Below are 13,566 nucleotides of genomic sequence, written 5' to 3' on the forward strand. Positions count from 1 at the left end.
TGTTCCAATGCTGCTGCTCAGAGCTGATTAAATCCTTGTACTTGAATATTTGGTTTATTTTTAACAGATGTTGTAGAAAGGTTTGCCAGCTGCAGTTTCCCACCAAGGAAATACCTAAAACCCCAGGGAACAGAAGCTGAGAAGATGAATCATGGGAGGAATAAGCATTTTTTCCCCATTGCTTATTCTCTAGCTATAAAGTGTAAGCTATAAAGTTTAGTAATAGGTGCCCCTAAATAAGGTAACTTCTAGTGTATCTGTTTTCAGTAGTGGCATTCGTGATGCAGAAGTTAGTTTGCATAGAATTTTAGAAGTAATCCTGCTTAAAACATGCTTGTCTGCCTTTCTCCCAGCTGCATGGCTGCGAACATTGATTGGAAATTACAGCATTATTCTTAATGTACCAACTTTCCTGAAACTATAGGTGTATCTTCATCTTTTATTTGGGAAAGCCCAAGCGAGGGGAGCCAAAGGGCTCACTGAGACCCTCTGCAGCAGCAGTGGGGCAATTGCTTTGAACATCTCAGGGTCACAGCTAAAAATGGGAATGAAAGAAGAAAGCTGGACTGAAATGCTGTGTTTCATCATCATATTCCTGTTAAGACTTCTTCAGCATAGCATTTGGAGAATAGTCCTGCTTTCTTATCTTAGTAAGTTAGCACCAAAAAGCTTTGTGTGAGATACATCACAAGAAAAAAGAAGACAAAAAGTTTTTTTGATTTTTCATTTCTGGTCTATTTTGCATCTGGTAGTGCAAATCTAACCACTGTCTGAATGCCTAGTTACAGAAGAACAGTGAGGAGTTGGCCCTTTTTTGTTTCCCAGTCTGTGAGGTTGTAGGGATCTGTGCTGCTTGTGTTAGCCCATGGAGCTGCACAATGCCAGCTCCTTAATGTGAGGCAGGGGGAGAGGACCAGTGGGCTTTTAGACACTTGACTCAAGACTTTTCTAAGGATAATTCGCCACTTAGGAGGTTGATTTGAGAGATTTGGTCCTGTTTCTTATCCTTCAGTAAAAGATGCTACCTAAAACTCTGCTAAAACATGGGATATTTGAAGGCAGTTGGTAGAATAATACTGGTTTGTGACTTCTGGGATGAAATTAGGAATATTATACTAGAAGAAAGCATTGGTGCTGCTTTTGAAACAGTACCGACTGTGAATTTTTCTCCCTTGGGTACTGTAAAATGTAAAAAAGACTACCTCAGCTTTTTAACGAAGAACACATACTTTTCCTCCAAATGAGTTTTCCCTCTCCTTGCCCCAGCACACAAGAAGGGGAGAGGCCGATGTCTTGCATCATGAGTCTGTATCAGATGACACTAAAAAGCACCGTCTTTTTCCCAAATACTGTGTGGGTTGCTCAGGTGAAAGTACAAGATGCTAAGAAGCAGCATTTGTTAGATTGAGAGCTGCCTCCTGCCAGCGTAGTCCATCCAAACCCCTCCAGCCCTGGCACTTCACGCATTTCAAATGCAGTAGGAATCACTTAGTATCCCACTGGGAGAAGCAGCAAAAGTCTGGCTGATATACTAATAATTAAAAAATATTTACCACCAACTTGGCACTAACATGGAAATTGTAATAGCTTGTTTGCAAGCAGCCTGGTTGCTATATAGCATAGCTGAAGACCACTATATTAAAAGCATATGTAGCAGCTGTGTCTGGGGCTGTGCCTACACAAGGATTGAAAGCAAGGCTGGTGGAGCTGCTGGCTTTCATCTCCTCACCTTGATCTCGGTTAGGTGCCTTGCTGGCGCTTGTGTTAGCTGTGTCGTTAAGCACAGAAGAGCAGTTGAGGCAGAAATGGTTAACTCACCAAGCAGTATCACGGCCAGTCAGTGGTACTACATTGTTCCGTAAGAATTTAAAAATCAGTTTTATTGTTAAATGTCATCTTCTGGCTTGTGATCAGCTGTAGTGTAGGTCATGTGTTTTCTGATAAATTTGAAGGAAATCAAATAAGGGGTCCTGAATACTGAGATTTGTGAAACTAGTGTCAGTTGAAATCTAACATTGATGTCTGTAGAGCCACAAAGAGGTGGGGGGAAAAAGGAAAAGGTGAAATCTGCATTATTTAGCTACCACAGATGTGGTGCTCCAACCCAGCATCTTCCCAAACTGGGGAATTGCTCTTGTCTCCTCCCCTGCAGCAAAAGCCGGGAGAACATAAACTAATGCTGGAGAGATGGATTAATGGAGAAAACCCTTCTGTGCCAAAGGTCTTGTGGGAAGTTTTGCAGGGGCCTCACAGCACCATTCATAAGGGTTGCAGACTGGATGGGGCTGAGCATGAGGAGAACTTTCTGGAACTGGGGAAGGTGAGGTATGTCCATGAAGCTTCCCTTGCTGCGACACTGCTGTAGGGCTTGGAGCAGAGAAGAGCTAAAATGAGACTTAGTTTTTGTAAGACTTTTGTTTCCTGGGCTATTAACCATTATGCCCCTTTATAGCAATCATGGAACCACACCTACATGAACTTCTTTTGAAGCACACTCTTGCATATTAGCTCAGTCTCAGACAGATCTTTGATCAATCAGAAAGTCACTTGAGCAGCAGAGTTCTCTGGATGCTTGTTCAGATCTCCAAGCTGGAAGTGCATGTGAAGAACACCTTAGTACTTCTTGCTTTTCACCCCCTTTGGTGACCTGTGGACACTAGCTTGGTTTCAAGTTAAGGCAATCGTTCTGTCTTTTCAAGTCCACCTCTACAAATACTGTCCCCCTGCGAGATGAAACTAGGAGGGCAAGATACAAAGATTTTCTCCAGAAGTTGTCCAAGGAATAACATGTAGGGAAGATGTTGACTTCTTCACGGATACAGTCCTGGGGAAAAGCAAATATTCATATGCATTAGGATTTCTTCTTCATGAGTGTTTCCTGCAATGTTCATTTTTTGTTGCGGTGTTTTTCATGCCCTTACCCTGGGTGGAGCTTTCTGCTGCAGTCTTGTTTTCATATACCTTTGTATTATTTTTTTTTTCTCCGCTTCCAGTTTGAGCGGCACGATCCGGTGGAAGGGCGGATCACGGAGCGGCAGTTCGGCAGCATGCTGCTGGCCTACAGCGGGGTGCAGTCCAAGAAGCTCACCATCATGCTGAAGCAGCTCAAGAAGCACTTCCAAGATGGAGAGGTCAGTGCCAAATTTGGGAAGTTGTGGTGGGGGCAGCCATCCCGCACCGTACTGAGAAATGAGTAAGCAATCTCCATCTTCTTAAGAAAAGCATCCACACCTTGTTTAGCAGTGTGGGGAGACACGCTGACTTTGCAGATGATAAATACTTTGCCAGCAGCAGGGAGGTGGAAGAGGTGGGAGCGCAGTGGTCGGTGACCAGATCAGGGTGTAGGCTTGTCCCTGTTAAAATGGATGCTGTAATTTTCAAAATTTAAATTTGCTGAACAGCACCCTGGGTCTGGAGCCAGAATAAACACTGAAGAGCAATTCCTAGTTACTGGCTCGACCTTGGATTAATTAGCTGCTGTGAGCGGGCAGTTTATTATTTAGTCATTAACTTACATGAAAAATTATTTGAATTACTTATGATTTAGAGAGGAATAAGGTTGAAGATCCTATACTCATTAATTTAGTCTTGGAATAAGGCATCCAGACCGAAAGCATGTGCTTTATCAGGTAAGGCAAGTATGGGCTGCTAAATTACTTCAGTATTAGAATTCCACGTCTGCTCCTATGAAGATGGATTGTTCTTTTATTAACTGTTTTATTAATAGGTTATAAACAAGGGATTCATCAAAAGGAGAATGGATGGAAAGCCTTTGGCTACATATCGGGTCAGTCTGACTGTTTTAGAGCTGCTTCCTTGTGACATCAGAACTGGCGTTCACTTCTTAACTGGTTTAGATGCAAGGTGTGTTACAAAACACAAGTGTTGGCCAGCAATTCATTCTTTTTTGTCCCTTTTTGGTGCCTTGACTGGACTCCGGTGGTGTGCAGGAATCCTTAGCTCATGTAAAGCCACTCCAGTGAATTTTTCCTTCTGTTTTCTCTATCTTTCACTGATGCTGGAGAATTTGGGCGTACTGAAGCAGCAGGGCACGGAGGCTAATAGTCTGTATTAACTGCAAATAATGCCAAAATGTGAAAAACTGCAGGGAACCATAAGTGAGCGAAAAGGCCATGCTCAGTGTGGCGTTCCTGCCGGAGGACCCACAGTACCTGCATCTTCTCCTGGCCCTGGGCTTACAGAAAGAGCTTTTTTTTGCAGATGGTCTCATGTTTTGTAGGAAAATAGGTTCAGTGTTTAATACGCTGCTGTCAATAGATGGTGTCAACATGTCATTGGATCTGAGACGCATTGTGTGTTAATGTTTGGAAATCTCACTTCTCAAGCTCTTTGTCGCCAGCTTAAATGAGACTTGATATTTCCAAGGTTGTGTCCGTTTATTTGATCTTTGAATAAGACACTGCAGATTTGGCTTTTCCAATACTTCTGCTCCTTTCAAGTTTTAACAGGAATCACTTGATTTCTTGTGGAAAAAATACTTAGCTGTGATGTGTGTCTAATAGAAAATAACAGCTCTTTCTTGTTAATGTTCCCAAACTGTAAATTCTTTTGCTGTGATTTGGGTTTTTTAAAATATATATATATATGTATACATATGCACATGTGTGTATATATTATTGAACAGTAGCTGGGTATATGAGAAATTAGGAAGAGGGTGCTATTTTGGAAGGTTTCTTAGAGCAGGTGTTTTCTTCCTTTCATGTGTAAGCCAAGACACTGACATCTGTGGCACAGGAAGAATTTTTTGTTTTTACCTTATTCCTCATCTGCAAATCAGCCAAATTTTATTTCTATTTGATAATATCCGGATTCAGAGCAAGTCTTTTTCTTTATTTATTTCAGGGAGCAAAACTGGGGATTAGGACAAAAAAATTACATTTGCAAGAAACCAAGAAACAGGTGGAAAAAACATGATTCCTTAGACTGGGGAGAATGAAACAGCCAAAATCCTAAAATGAGACGGCCTCCGTGATAAGAAGTACAAGATATTTAGTGCTTTAAGGAGATATAAAGGATGCAAGAAGTGCCAGCCACTTTGCACTGGAGGCAGATAAGCCTTTTACTGCAACCAGGGCAGCTCAAAGTCAATGCTTATGCAGAGCTAGAGAAATCAGGCACCAAAATCCTCCACTTCAGCAGATTTTGTCTCATAGAGAATCCAGGCTGGTGCCTAACTTTGCCTTGTCCTTTATACAAGAGAAACTTTTCTGGAAAGTTTGTGGGGTTCTTTTTTCCCCAGGGGTATTTTAGAAAACCATATCCTTGCAGATTTGTGTGCAGCACACTGTATCTAAGTACACTTATGTACTTCTATTGGATCACCTTGGGGATCATCACAGTGGTTTTACATAGCTTAAATTTCCCCATCTCTTTAGGAACAGGACTGCCATGACCAGAATCATGTTAACCACCTTTTGAGCTTTCCAGATAACGTATTCAGGGGTGTGCTTGCAAAATTTTCTTCGTAAATGAATGGAGTGTTAACCCAGAGAGCATTCTCCCGCTTGAGACTGCAGAAGCTCAACACTGGTGTTGCTTCTTCCTCTGTGTTTGTAGCCCAGACATCTGCAGAGCAAGCTGCTGCTTTGGTCAGGCTCTGCTTTACTCCCATTGTGTAAAAAAAGGGAGTGGAGCCAGTGCTATCCACTGCTCTCCCTTTGGCTCCCAGACCTCAAAGAGACGTTAAAGCCACCCAGCTACTTCATTTATCCTGCAATACTCTCCAGTCACTGAACTCTGTGTAGGTCAGAGAGGTTTATGATGCAAGCTTGTTTTGCAGGATTAATTTTCCCCCAAATCCTTTCTTGTGACGCTTCACTAGACTACCTCTATAGCTGTGTAGTATCATTACCTGTACAGTTTACTAACCTGCTGTAACTCCTCTCCATGCCAAAGGCATTAGGGGCTTTGACTTGCTATTGCTTGCCAAAGAAAGTGGGAGTAAGATGATTTTAGTAGTGTGATGCTGGGAAGGGAATGGCAGTAATTGTACCAAACCTGCCTGGCAAGCTTTACCTTGGAAATGCAATTTATCAAAATGTTAAAGGTTTTAATCTAACCTTTAGTCATTTTCCAGCATCATTATTCTACATTCCTGCTTTTGGGAATGGCATGTTTTCTTGCATTAATTGATAATCTGCTTTTATTTTTATTTTTCTTGAGGACAAATCCCATCATACCCTGGATATGTGCACTCCTCTGCATATTCAGTGTGTCTGCCACACTCTGCTTTGGTTAGAATTGTTTATGATTCCCCTCAACTCAAGCTACACTTACACAGCTGCTTTTCTCCTAGTAAAAAGGACTTGAGTCATCAGTAGCACTTACAAGAAAGGTATTGGTTTATGTCTCCCTAACTGCTAGAAAACTAAGCTGACTCTTCAGAAACTAGTGATTCAGGTCGTCATCTACACATGCTTTGGGGCTGCATAGCATAATTTTCTGTTGAGATGGCAGAGGGTGCGAGGGAGATGTAATGGTCCCTGGGTGAACAGTCCTAACTTTTGCAGAAGGTGTTTGAGCTGTTGTAAGCAGATACACATTTCTGGAGTCTGCCTGCCTATGTATCGCTAGTATTACTTAAATGATGAAAGGATTCAGGCTTACGAATCAACAGCTAGATCTACAAATGCCTTGAAAGAAGTGATCATCCAGATCCCATAATTGCTATCCTAGTGCCCTCCAGATACGCAATTTCTTGTGATTCCAAATTAACACAAGCCTCTGTCACATAATGGAAACTTCTATTGGTCTTTCACGGAAACATGAACAACTTAGGAAGAGCTGAGCTGACAAACTTATTGATGGGGAGTAGATAAATTCCCATACACAGAATTCTGACTGATGAAGGTCATCATACATCTGTTGACTTGTCAGTGAAAGCCTGAGACTGTCTCAGTCTCTGATTTTATTTTTGTTTTAGCAGCTGGAAAGGAGTTAGTGCTGATGCCAGCCTCAACTATAGGATTCATCAATAAAATACTAGATTTCATAATGCTGACGGCATTTTTGCTGCAGAGGGTCAGTATCTGTCCACATGCAATAGCAACTGCACTATTGGTACTAAACAAGGGGCCCACAGTGCTGTTTGGCCTTGATATCTGCCATTTTGTGGTGGAAGATTCCAGGAAAATACAAAGTTTAGGGCTCTTTGCTTAGAATAGCTGCTGAGATGACTTGCAGCTACTACTACAAACCTCAGATGTCCCAAACAGAGCAGGTAAATCACAGCACAGTGTCATCTTCTGGCCTGAAAGTACACATACCCATTCTTAGTGCTCCGCTCCCAGGCAGGAGCCTGTTCATGAGGAAATGTGTAGCAGGGAGGTGTCTGGATGGGCATCTGAATTGCAAGGATATTTTCTCTTGTAGATCCATTGTAAAAACCAGAGGAATCTGCAGTACTTCCTGCAGAAGTACCTGATTTATTTGGTTATTTTTTTTTATGCTAGGACAGTATTTTATATAATTCTGCCATACATCTTGGAGCATGCCGCTTGGGAAGCAGAGCAGGTATACATTTAGGAAAGCTTCCTGTACAGTAACTGGGGATTTTTTCATAGTCTTTGTCCATGTGTGCATTTTGCTGTCTCATCCTTTTTGGTCTGAATCCTTGAAATCTGGGCTGACAAGGCCTGCTGTTGCATTTGTCAGTGTGCACGCTGTGCAACGTACATCAGTGGTGCATTGCCACATATTCAGTTATAGCAAAGACAGGAACAAGCTGCAAATGTTCTCTAATTTTTCTGCTTACAGTTCTAGAGGTACCATGTCTGTACGAGAAGATTGTAAAAAATGTGCTTTTTTTTTGCAAAAAAAGATAGGCGGCTGTTCCTTGATTAGAAGTTGTTGGGAAGACTTTGAGCAGGGTTACAACAGATTGTATACATTTGTATTTGACAGTACCCACTGAACGTGTGCTCTTCCATCAAACCATAAAACCGCGCTGTGTTATGCAGGTGGGATTTTTAGTATCTTGCTGTATCAGTCTATCATGCTAGACAAGACAGGGGGAGCCTGAACCTGAACTCCTCTTGACAAGCTGATTTATCTCTTCCAGAGAGGAAGGCTGAGTGGTTATTACCATAGTACTGATTTACCTCTGTTGCGGGGCCGTGGCTGTGGTGGGGGAGTTTGGAGGCTGCAGCTCTTGTCCCAGCAGTGATGCAGTTGTGCTGGCGCTAAACGGGTCGATAAAACTGGATGTTGTGTTGTGTAGTGGAACTGGGTGCAGGTCCCAGAGCTTCACTCGCTGGCAGTTGCTCTCCCAGTGTGCTCCCTCCTCACCGGTCAGATCAGTGCAGAGAGGAGTGTCTCTCTTATCCCCTGCCTACCCGTTGGCTGTGCTAGGATGCAGCGATGCCAGTGCTGGCAGATCTCAGGATGCCTTTCTGTGGCTGTAGGCACTCACCCAGCGCACACTCACCCGTCCCAGGGTGAGCCAAGCCCCAGGCAACTGTGCCGGTAAGTAGAGCAGGCAGCAATGCAGCCCCGCAGCCATCCTGCCACCAGCAGCAAAGCCAACTGGGGCACTCTATACGTGCTGTGCTTTGCAATGTCACCTTCTGCAACACTGAGTAAGACGTGGATCCCCCCAGGGATCTCTGAATCTCTTGGGAGAGACTTTGCAGCACGTGAACTACTTTGTTATTGTTGTTGCAAGTGTGCAGGCTTAAAAACAATACATTAATGAACCTGCTTCCAGCTGTCTCCTGCATCCCAGCCACAGGCTTGTGGTATGTCTGCGCTTTTGGGCAAGAGCTGGCTGTGGAGCAAGAGCCAGAAAAATGCTTTTTGGTCTTGGCCGCTGCTGACTGTACACAAGGAAGTCCCTTCCCCTTGCACGACTGTTGGGGCCAGGAGGGGAGCAGAGATGGATAAACAGAAGCATGGGTCGCAAACCGTATCTTCAGGTGCCAAGGCAGGAGTGTCTTGAGTGTGCAGATGATTTCCCCTGTGGCTGCAACTTGGGCCAATAAGTCACTTTGTCATATGTAATCCAGGTAGTGTCACAATCTCCTTTTCCCATCACTGTAAGACCCTTTCTTTGTCCTAGGGGCTGACATTTGAGGAGGTGGAGAGCTTCTTCACTTTTCTGAAGAACATAAATGATGTGGACACGGCTTTGAGCTTCTACCACATGGCAGGAGCTTCACTTGATAAAGGTAAGACGGACTTAAAACTTGTGAGATGGACGGGTGCTGAAAGCTTGAGGGAGCATGAGTCATGCTGTGTCCTTGGAGTTGGGAAGATGTTGAACGAGCCCAGGCTGACAGGTTAAAATGTACCAAGATCAAAGTTCCTCTCTGTAACGAGAGGTTTGACTTGCTACATTCACGGATAAAGAGGGATTTCAGGTTTTAAGCTTTCACAGTTTTAGATATACAGGGAAAAAAAGGCTGAAAGGTATAGCCTGAATAGATTAGGAAGCAGTGATTTCTTGGTGACCGATTAGTAAGCAGTGATACTATCGTGGTATCTTCAGCAGGACCAATCAGGCCTGATACATGCAGAGGCAAGATGACCTAGTGAGTCTGGTACCAGATCCTGGCCATGGCAATGTTTCTTCTTCATCCCCGTTTTCTCAAGTGAAGCTTTTTCTCCTTTTACAAAGTACTTGAAAAATTGTTGACAAAGACAGGCAGTATTATAAGAAGTATTCTTGCAAACTGTATCTTCTGTAGAAGTCTCCGTGATCGACACAGCAGAGGCAGTAACCAGCAGCGGAGCTGGTGTTAGGAACTGTTCAGCCTTTGCTTTGTTTCAGCTTTGCTTAAAAGTAAAAGACTTTGCCTAGAAATAAGAGCTGTATGGCCAGCTGCTGCATTTGTGATCTGAAATCTAGTTAATGGCAAGCACCCTTGGAGCTGGAGGGAAGGAGCGGCGGGAGCACTGGAACCCCACTAAGGTGCCAGACTGAGCATTAAAGTCTGCCTAGAGCAGGCTCTCATCAGATAACCCACAGTCCAGGCGCTGCACGTGCTGGAGTAGGTGACTGAATAAACCTCAGAGATGGTGTGTCCTGGGGAGCTTGGTGATAGTCATAATCCATATCCTCCTTCATCTCATTGTGTGTTTCATTTTCTGAGCTAATCCCTATCAGGTATGTTCTCAGATCTGACACAACATTCTTCTAAAATAATGAGAAAACAAAACAAAACAAAACCACCCGTACATTTTAAAAAAGTCCAACTCTCTACTGCCAGGATCTGTCAGAAGTGTGTGGGTTTTGTTTCTAGATCTTTTTTTGAGAGTTTTTTTTTTAAATACTCAGACTAGGAATTTAAAAAAAAACAACCTGGCAAACTCATTAAAAGTTTTTTAGGCTAGGTGGAAACTCTTGTCTACTAGGAAGTTAAAGCTGATATATTTAGGCAGCTGCAAAATAAAATGTTTCTGAAGTAAGCTGTTCTTCCAACCACTGCTGTTGTGGGAATATTAAGACATTCATAGTTTTTTGGGCAGTGGAATTACAAAAGGGAGTCAAATGTGTCGCATCTCTTCTTGTGTGTGTCAGCAGCCCTTTTCGTCTTTGATTGTTTGGGGGAAATCATCTATACTCTTTGTTTTAGATCACTGTTATCTTAAGACTTAAAAGAAGGCAATATGATTTTCTCTCATTTAAAAGTAAAAATATGAAGCATGGATGCGCTGCTGCTGCACAGCCCTTTCTGCAGCATCCCACAAGGAGATAATACTCCAGCAAATCCAATTTACTTGGTGTCTACAGTAAATTAGCAATTGCCCAGTCATGGAATATGCATTTGTGGAGTATTTAGGTCCACATGCAGTTGGTAAATCAGTGTGATTGCTGTTTAATTATGTGCAATTAATGAGCTTGTGTTGAAGCCCCAGCCATTGAGCTGGGATTATTTGGCTGGAGTAAGTAAACCTTGGGGAGGGTTGGTGGTGCGCGGGACATGGCTTCAAACCGCTTGCGGGCTCGCCTGTCCCCAGACGCCCATCCCTGGGGCCTGCAGGGTCCTGGCTGTTGGGAGACATTTCTTCGGGCTTGGGCAGAAGAGGAGGGTTATTCTGCAAACCCCTCTTCATGTGTGTCTGGTAGCTGACACAAATCACCCCTTGCACCGTTCTGTGCTGCTCAACCCAGAGATGCTCTGGGCAGGAGGCATGAAGAGAGCATTTTGCTGTGGTCCCAACGAAGGTGCAAAGCGCAGTACAGTGATACACCTGGGTTTTGCAGCAGGGATCTGTGTGCTCCCATGCCTGAATTGTCTATGCATTACCCACTTCCATATGTGTGCACTCAGTCTGGATATTGCAGCCACAAATCAAATAAGCAGTAAATGGAGTGTACTCTTCCAAAAGTCAACCTTTCACAAGGTTGCTTGTTAAAAACCAACAAATGTAAAAACTACTCATCATACGGGGAGAAGGAAGAGGATAGTTAGTATATAAAATAAATCACTGCTAACCTAATGCAGCAAACGTTATTATAATTTTAGAAGGTCTGTTTAAAATCTAAGAGGAAAAAAAATGGATGGCATCAAACAGCCGTAGCTTGACAAGCTGTTTTCAGTGTCGAATTAAAGTCCTCTCTTCTTCTAAAAAGGATCATAAACCTCTATTTTAATGACCCATAGAATAACACATGTATTATTTGTTAGTCCATCTTTCCTTTTACCAGAAACATAATAGCCATCATTCTCTTAAATCATAAGGATTGCTTAGAAAACTTTCCCAGCGTGGGCTTACAGCTGGCAGCAGGACAGGAGCCGAATTCGTCACTTATTCCCCTTTCAAGGCAAGAGTGTGAGTTGCACTTTTTTTTGGCACTGTCTGCAGCCAGACTTTCCAAGCAGCTGTGCTGCTGGCTCCAGCAGAGAGCCGCGCTATAACTCCTTTGTGTTTTAGGGCAAGGCACAGATGTGCTTTGCCTAGAGATGGGCCAAAGCGAGGGGAGGTGGCTGAGCCCACTGCTTGCTCCAGTGGCTCAGCCAGTTCAAAGCAGGGCTGGAGCCCAGGAGGGGTTAATGGAAGATCATTTTATTTGAAGTATGGAGCTTGAAGTGGCTGCAAACTTGACAGGGAATTTGGAAGGAGGTAGAGAAGAGTTTTGAGTGCAGCATGTTTTTGTCATTCAGTTGCTGCTTGCTTTAATCTGCCTTCAGAGCTGGATGAAAGAAATCAGTCCCCCATGAAGGTGCAGCTCAGCTCGCTCCTCTGGAGTAATGGCACGTGGTGAGCGCTGGTGGTTGGGTGGGCAGGACTTCTGTGGCATGGGTGAGGTTGGCAGGGATGTCTAGAGACCCTCTAGTCCAACAGGGTCACCTACAGCAGCTCACCCAGGGCCACCTACAGTCAGGTTTTGGGTATCTCCAAGGATGGAGATGCCATCGCCTCTCTGGACATATAAGAAAGCCTGGATGAGTATTTGCAATAACTTGTAAGAAAGAGAAGAATCAAACAATGAAATATGGTGTCCTGCAGAGGCAAGCCATGGTCACAGGTTGTCACCTTTTCCCTCACACCAGTGTGCTGGGGTGTGTGTGTGTGTTTGTCCTGATGGACAGGGACCGTGGAAATGCTTGGCACACTGTCCCCAAGCATGAAGGGTCTGGAGCTCGCCTGCCCTTTGGCTTTAGTACACGCACAATTATGGTGCAGTGTTTGCTGAGTGCTGATGCAACGAGTTGTTGGGCAAAGCTCCATCACAACAGAGGATGCACGTCCACAAGGCTTTAATAAATCAGCTTGGTAACCCTGAGGACAAGCTTTGCATAGATCAACAGCCCCTGGAAGACACTGAATACCTTTCAGTTTAGAAACCATTTTCTGTGTTAGATTCTCCTTTCTTTACTTATTTATGACTGTGAATGTTACATAAACAGTGCATCAGCTCAGCCTTTGGTCTGGTAACTCCGCTTTTTTCCAAGAAGCGTGATCTCCATGACTTTCCGTCACGCTCCCTTTCATGTCAAAACAGTTTCTGCTCAGCTGCGGGGCTGCAGCCTCACATTTTGAGAAGAAAAAATGTGTTGTGCCACAGGATTGCATAGGGTTTGTACATCCCTCTTATGGATGGATATTCTGGTACGTACAGATGAATTGATGATTTGAAAAAAGTTCGACTCTTTCTAGCTATATTGTCAATTATGGCATCCAGCATTTCCAGCTGGGATGCTTAAAATGAAATGTGCATATCAGTGTGAGACCCTACATAGCCTGGTTTCTGGGAGCCCAAAATACACGTGTCCTGCCTCTGCAGCGTGGAACTGCCCAGGGCAGAGAGCCCTGCTCCTGTCACCCTGGGTGCTGTTAAAAAGGAAAAGAAAGCAGCAACCCAGCTGCCCATTATTTTGGAAAAATGTGTGATTAATCTCAAGATGGAGGAAAAAAAGTGAGGTTTGCTCTCTGGCTAGGCTCTCAGCCATAGAAAAGCCCTGTTTGTAAGCATTTGGTGAGGCATTACTCATAGTGCAGTTCTGGGAATTGGAGTGGGGAAAAAAAAAAAAGATGAGTGGGAAAAAAAAAAGATAACTGTGTTGGACACTAAACTTGCATAAAGAAACTCAGATGGCCCAG

At 43.7% G+C, this 13,566-nt stretch overlaps 1 protein-coding gene across 6 annotated transcripts in view; it reads left to right on the forward strand.

Annotated features, from left to right (window-relative positions):
* Positions 1-13,566, forward strand: part of MICU1 (mitochondrial calcium uptake 1) — a 105,781-nt gene that overhangs the window by 85,920 nt on the left and 6,295 nt on the right. For all 6 annotated transcript variants that reach the window (XM_055719640.1, XM_055719643.1, XM_055719642.1 and 3 more), the window contains 2 exons: positions 2,994-3,131; positions 9,077-9,185. In XM_055719640.1, coding sequence (XP_055575615.1) covers positions 2,994-3,131; positions 9,077-9,185 — 247 coding nt within the window. The remainder of the gene's footprint in view (positions 1-2,993; positions 3,132-9,076; positions 9,186-13,566) is intronic.

This window comes from Falco cherrug, chromosome 9, assembly GCF_023634085.1.
Source record: "Falco cherrug isolate bFalChe1 chromosome 9, bFalChe1.pri, whole genome shotgun sequence".
In the NCBI taxonomy this organism is placed as follows: Eukaryota; Metazoa; Chordata; class Aves; order Falconiformes; family Falconidae; genus Falco; species Falco cherrug.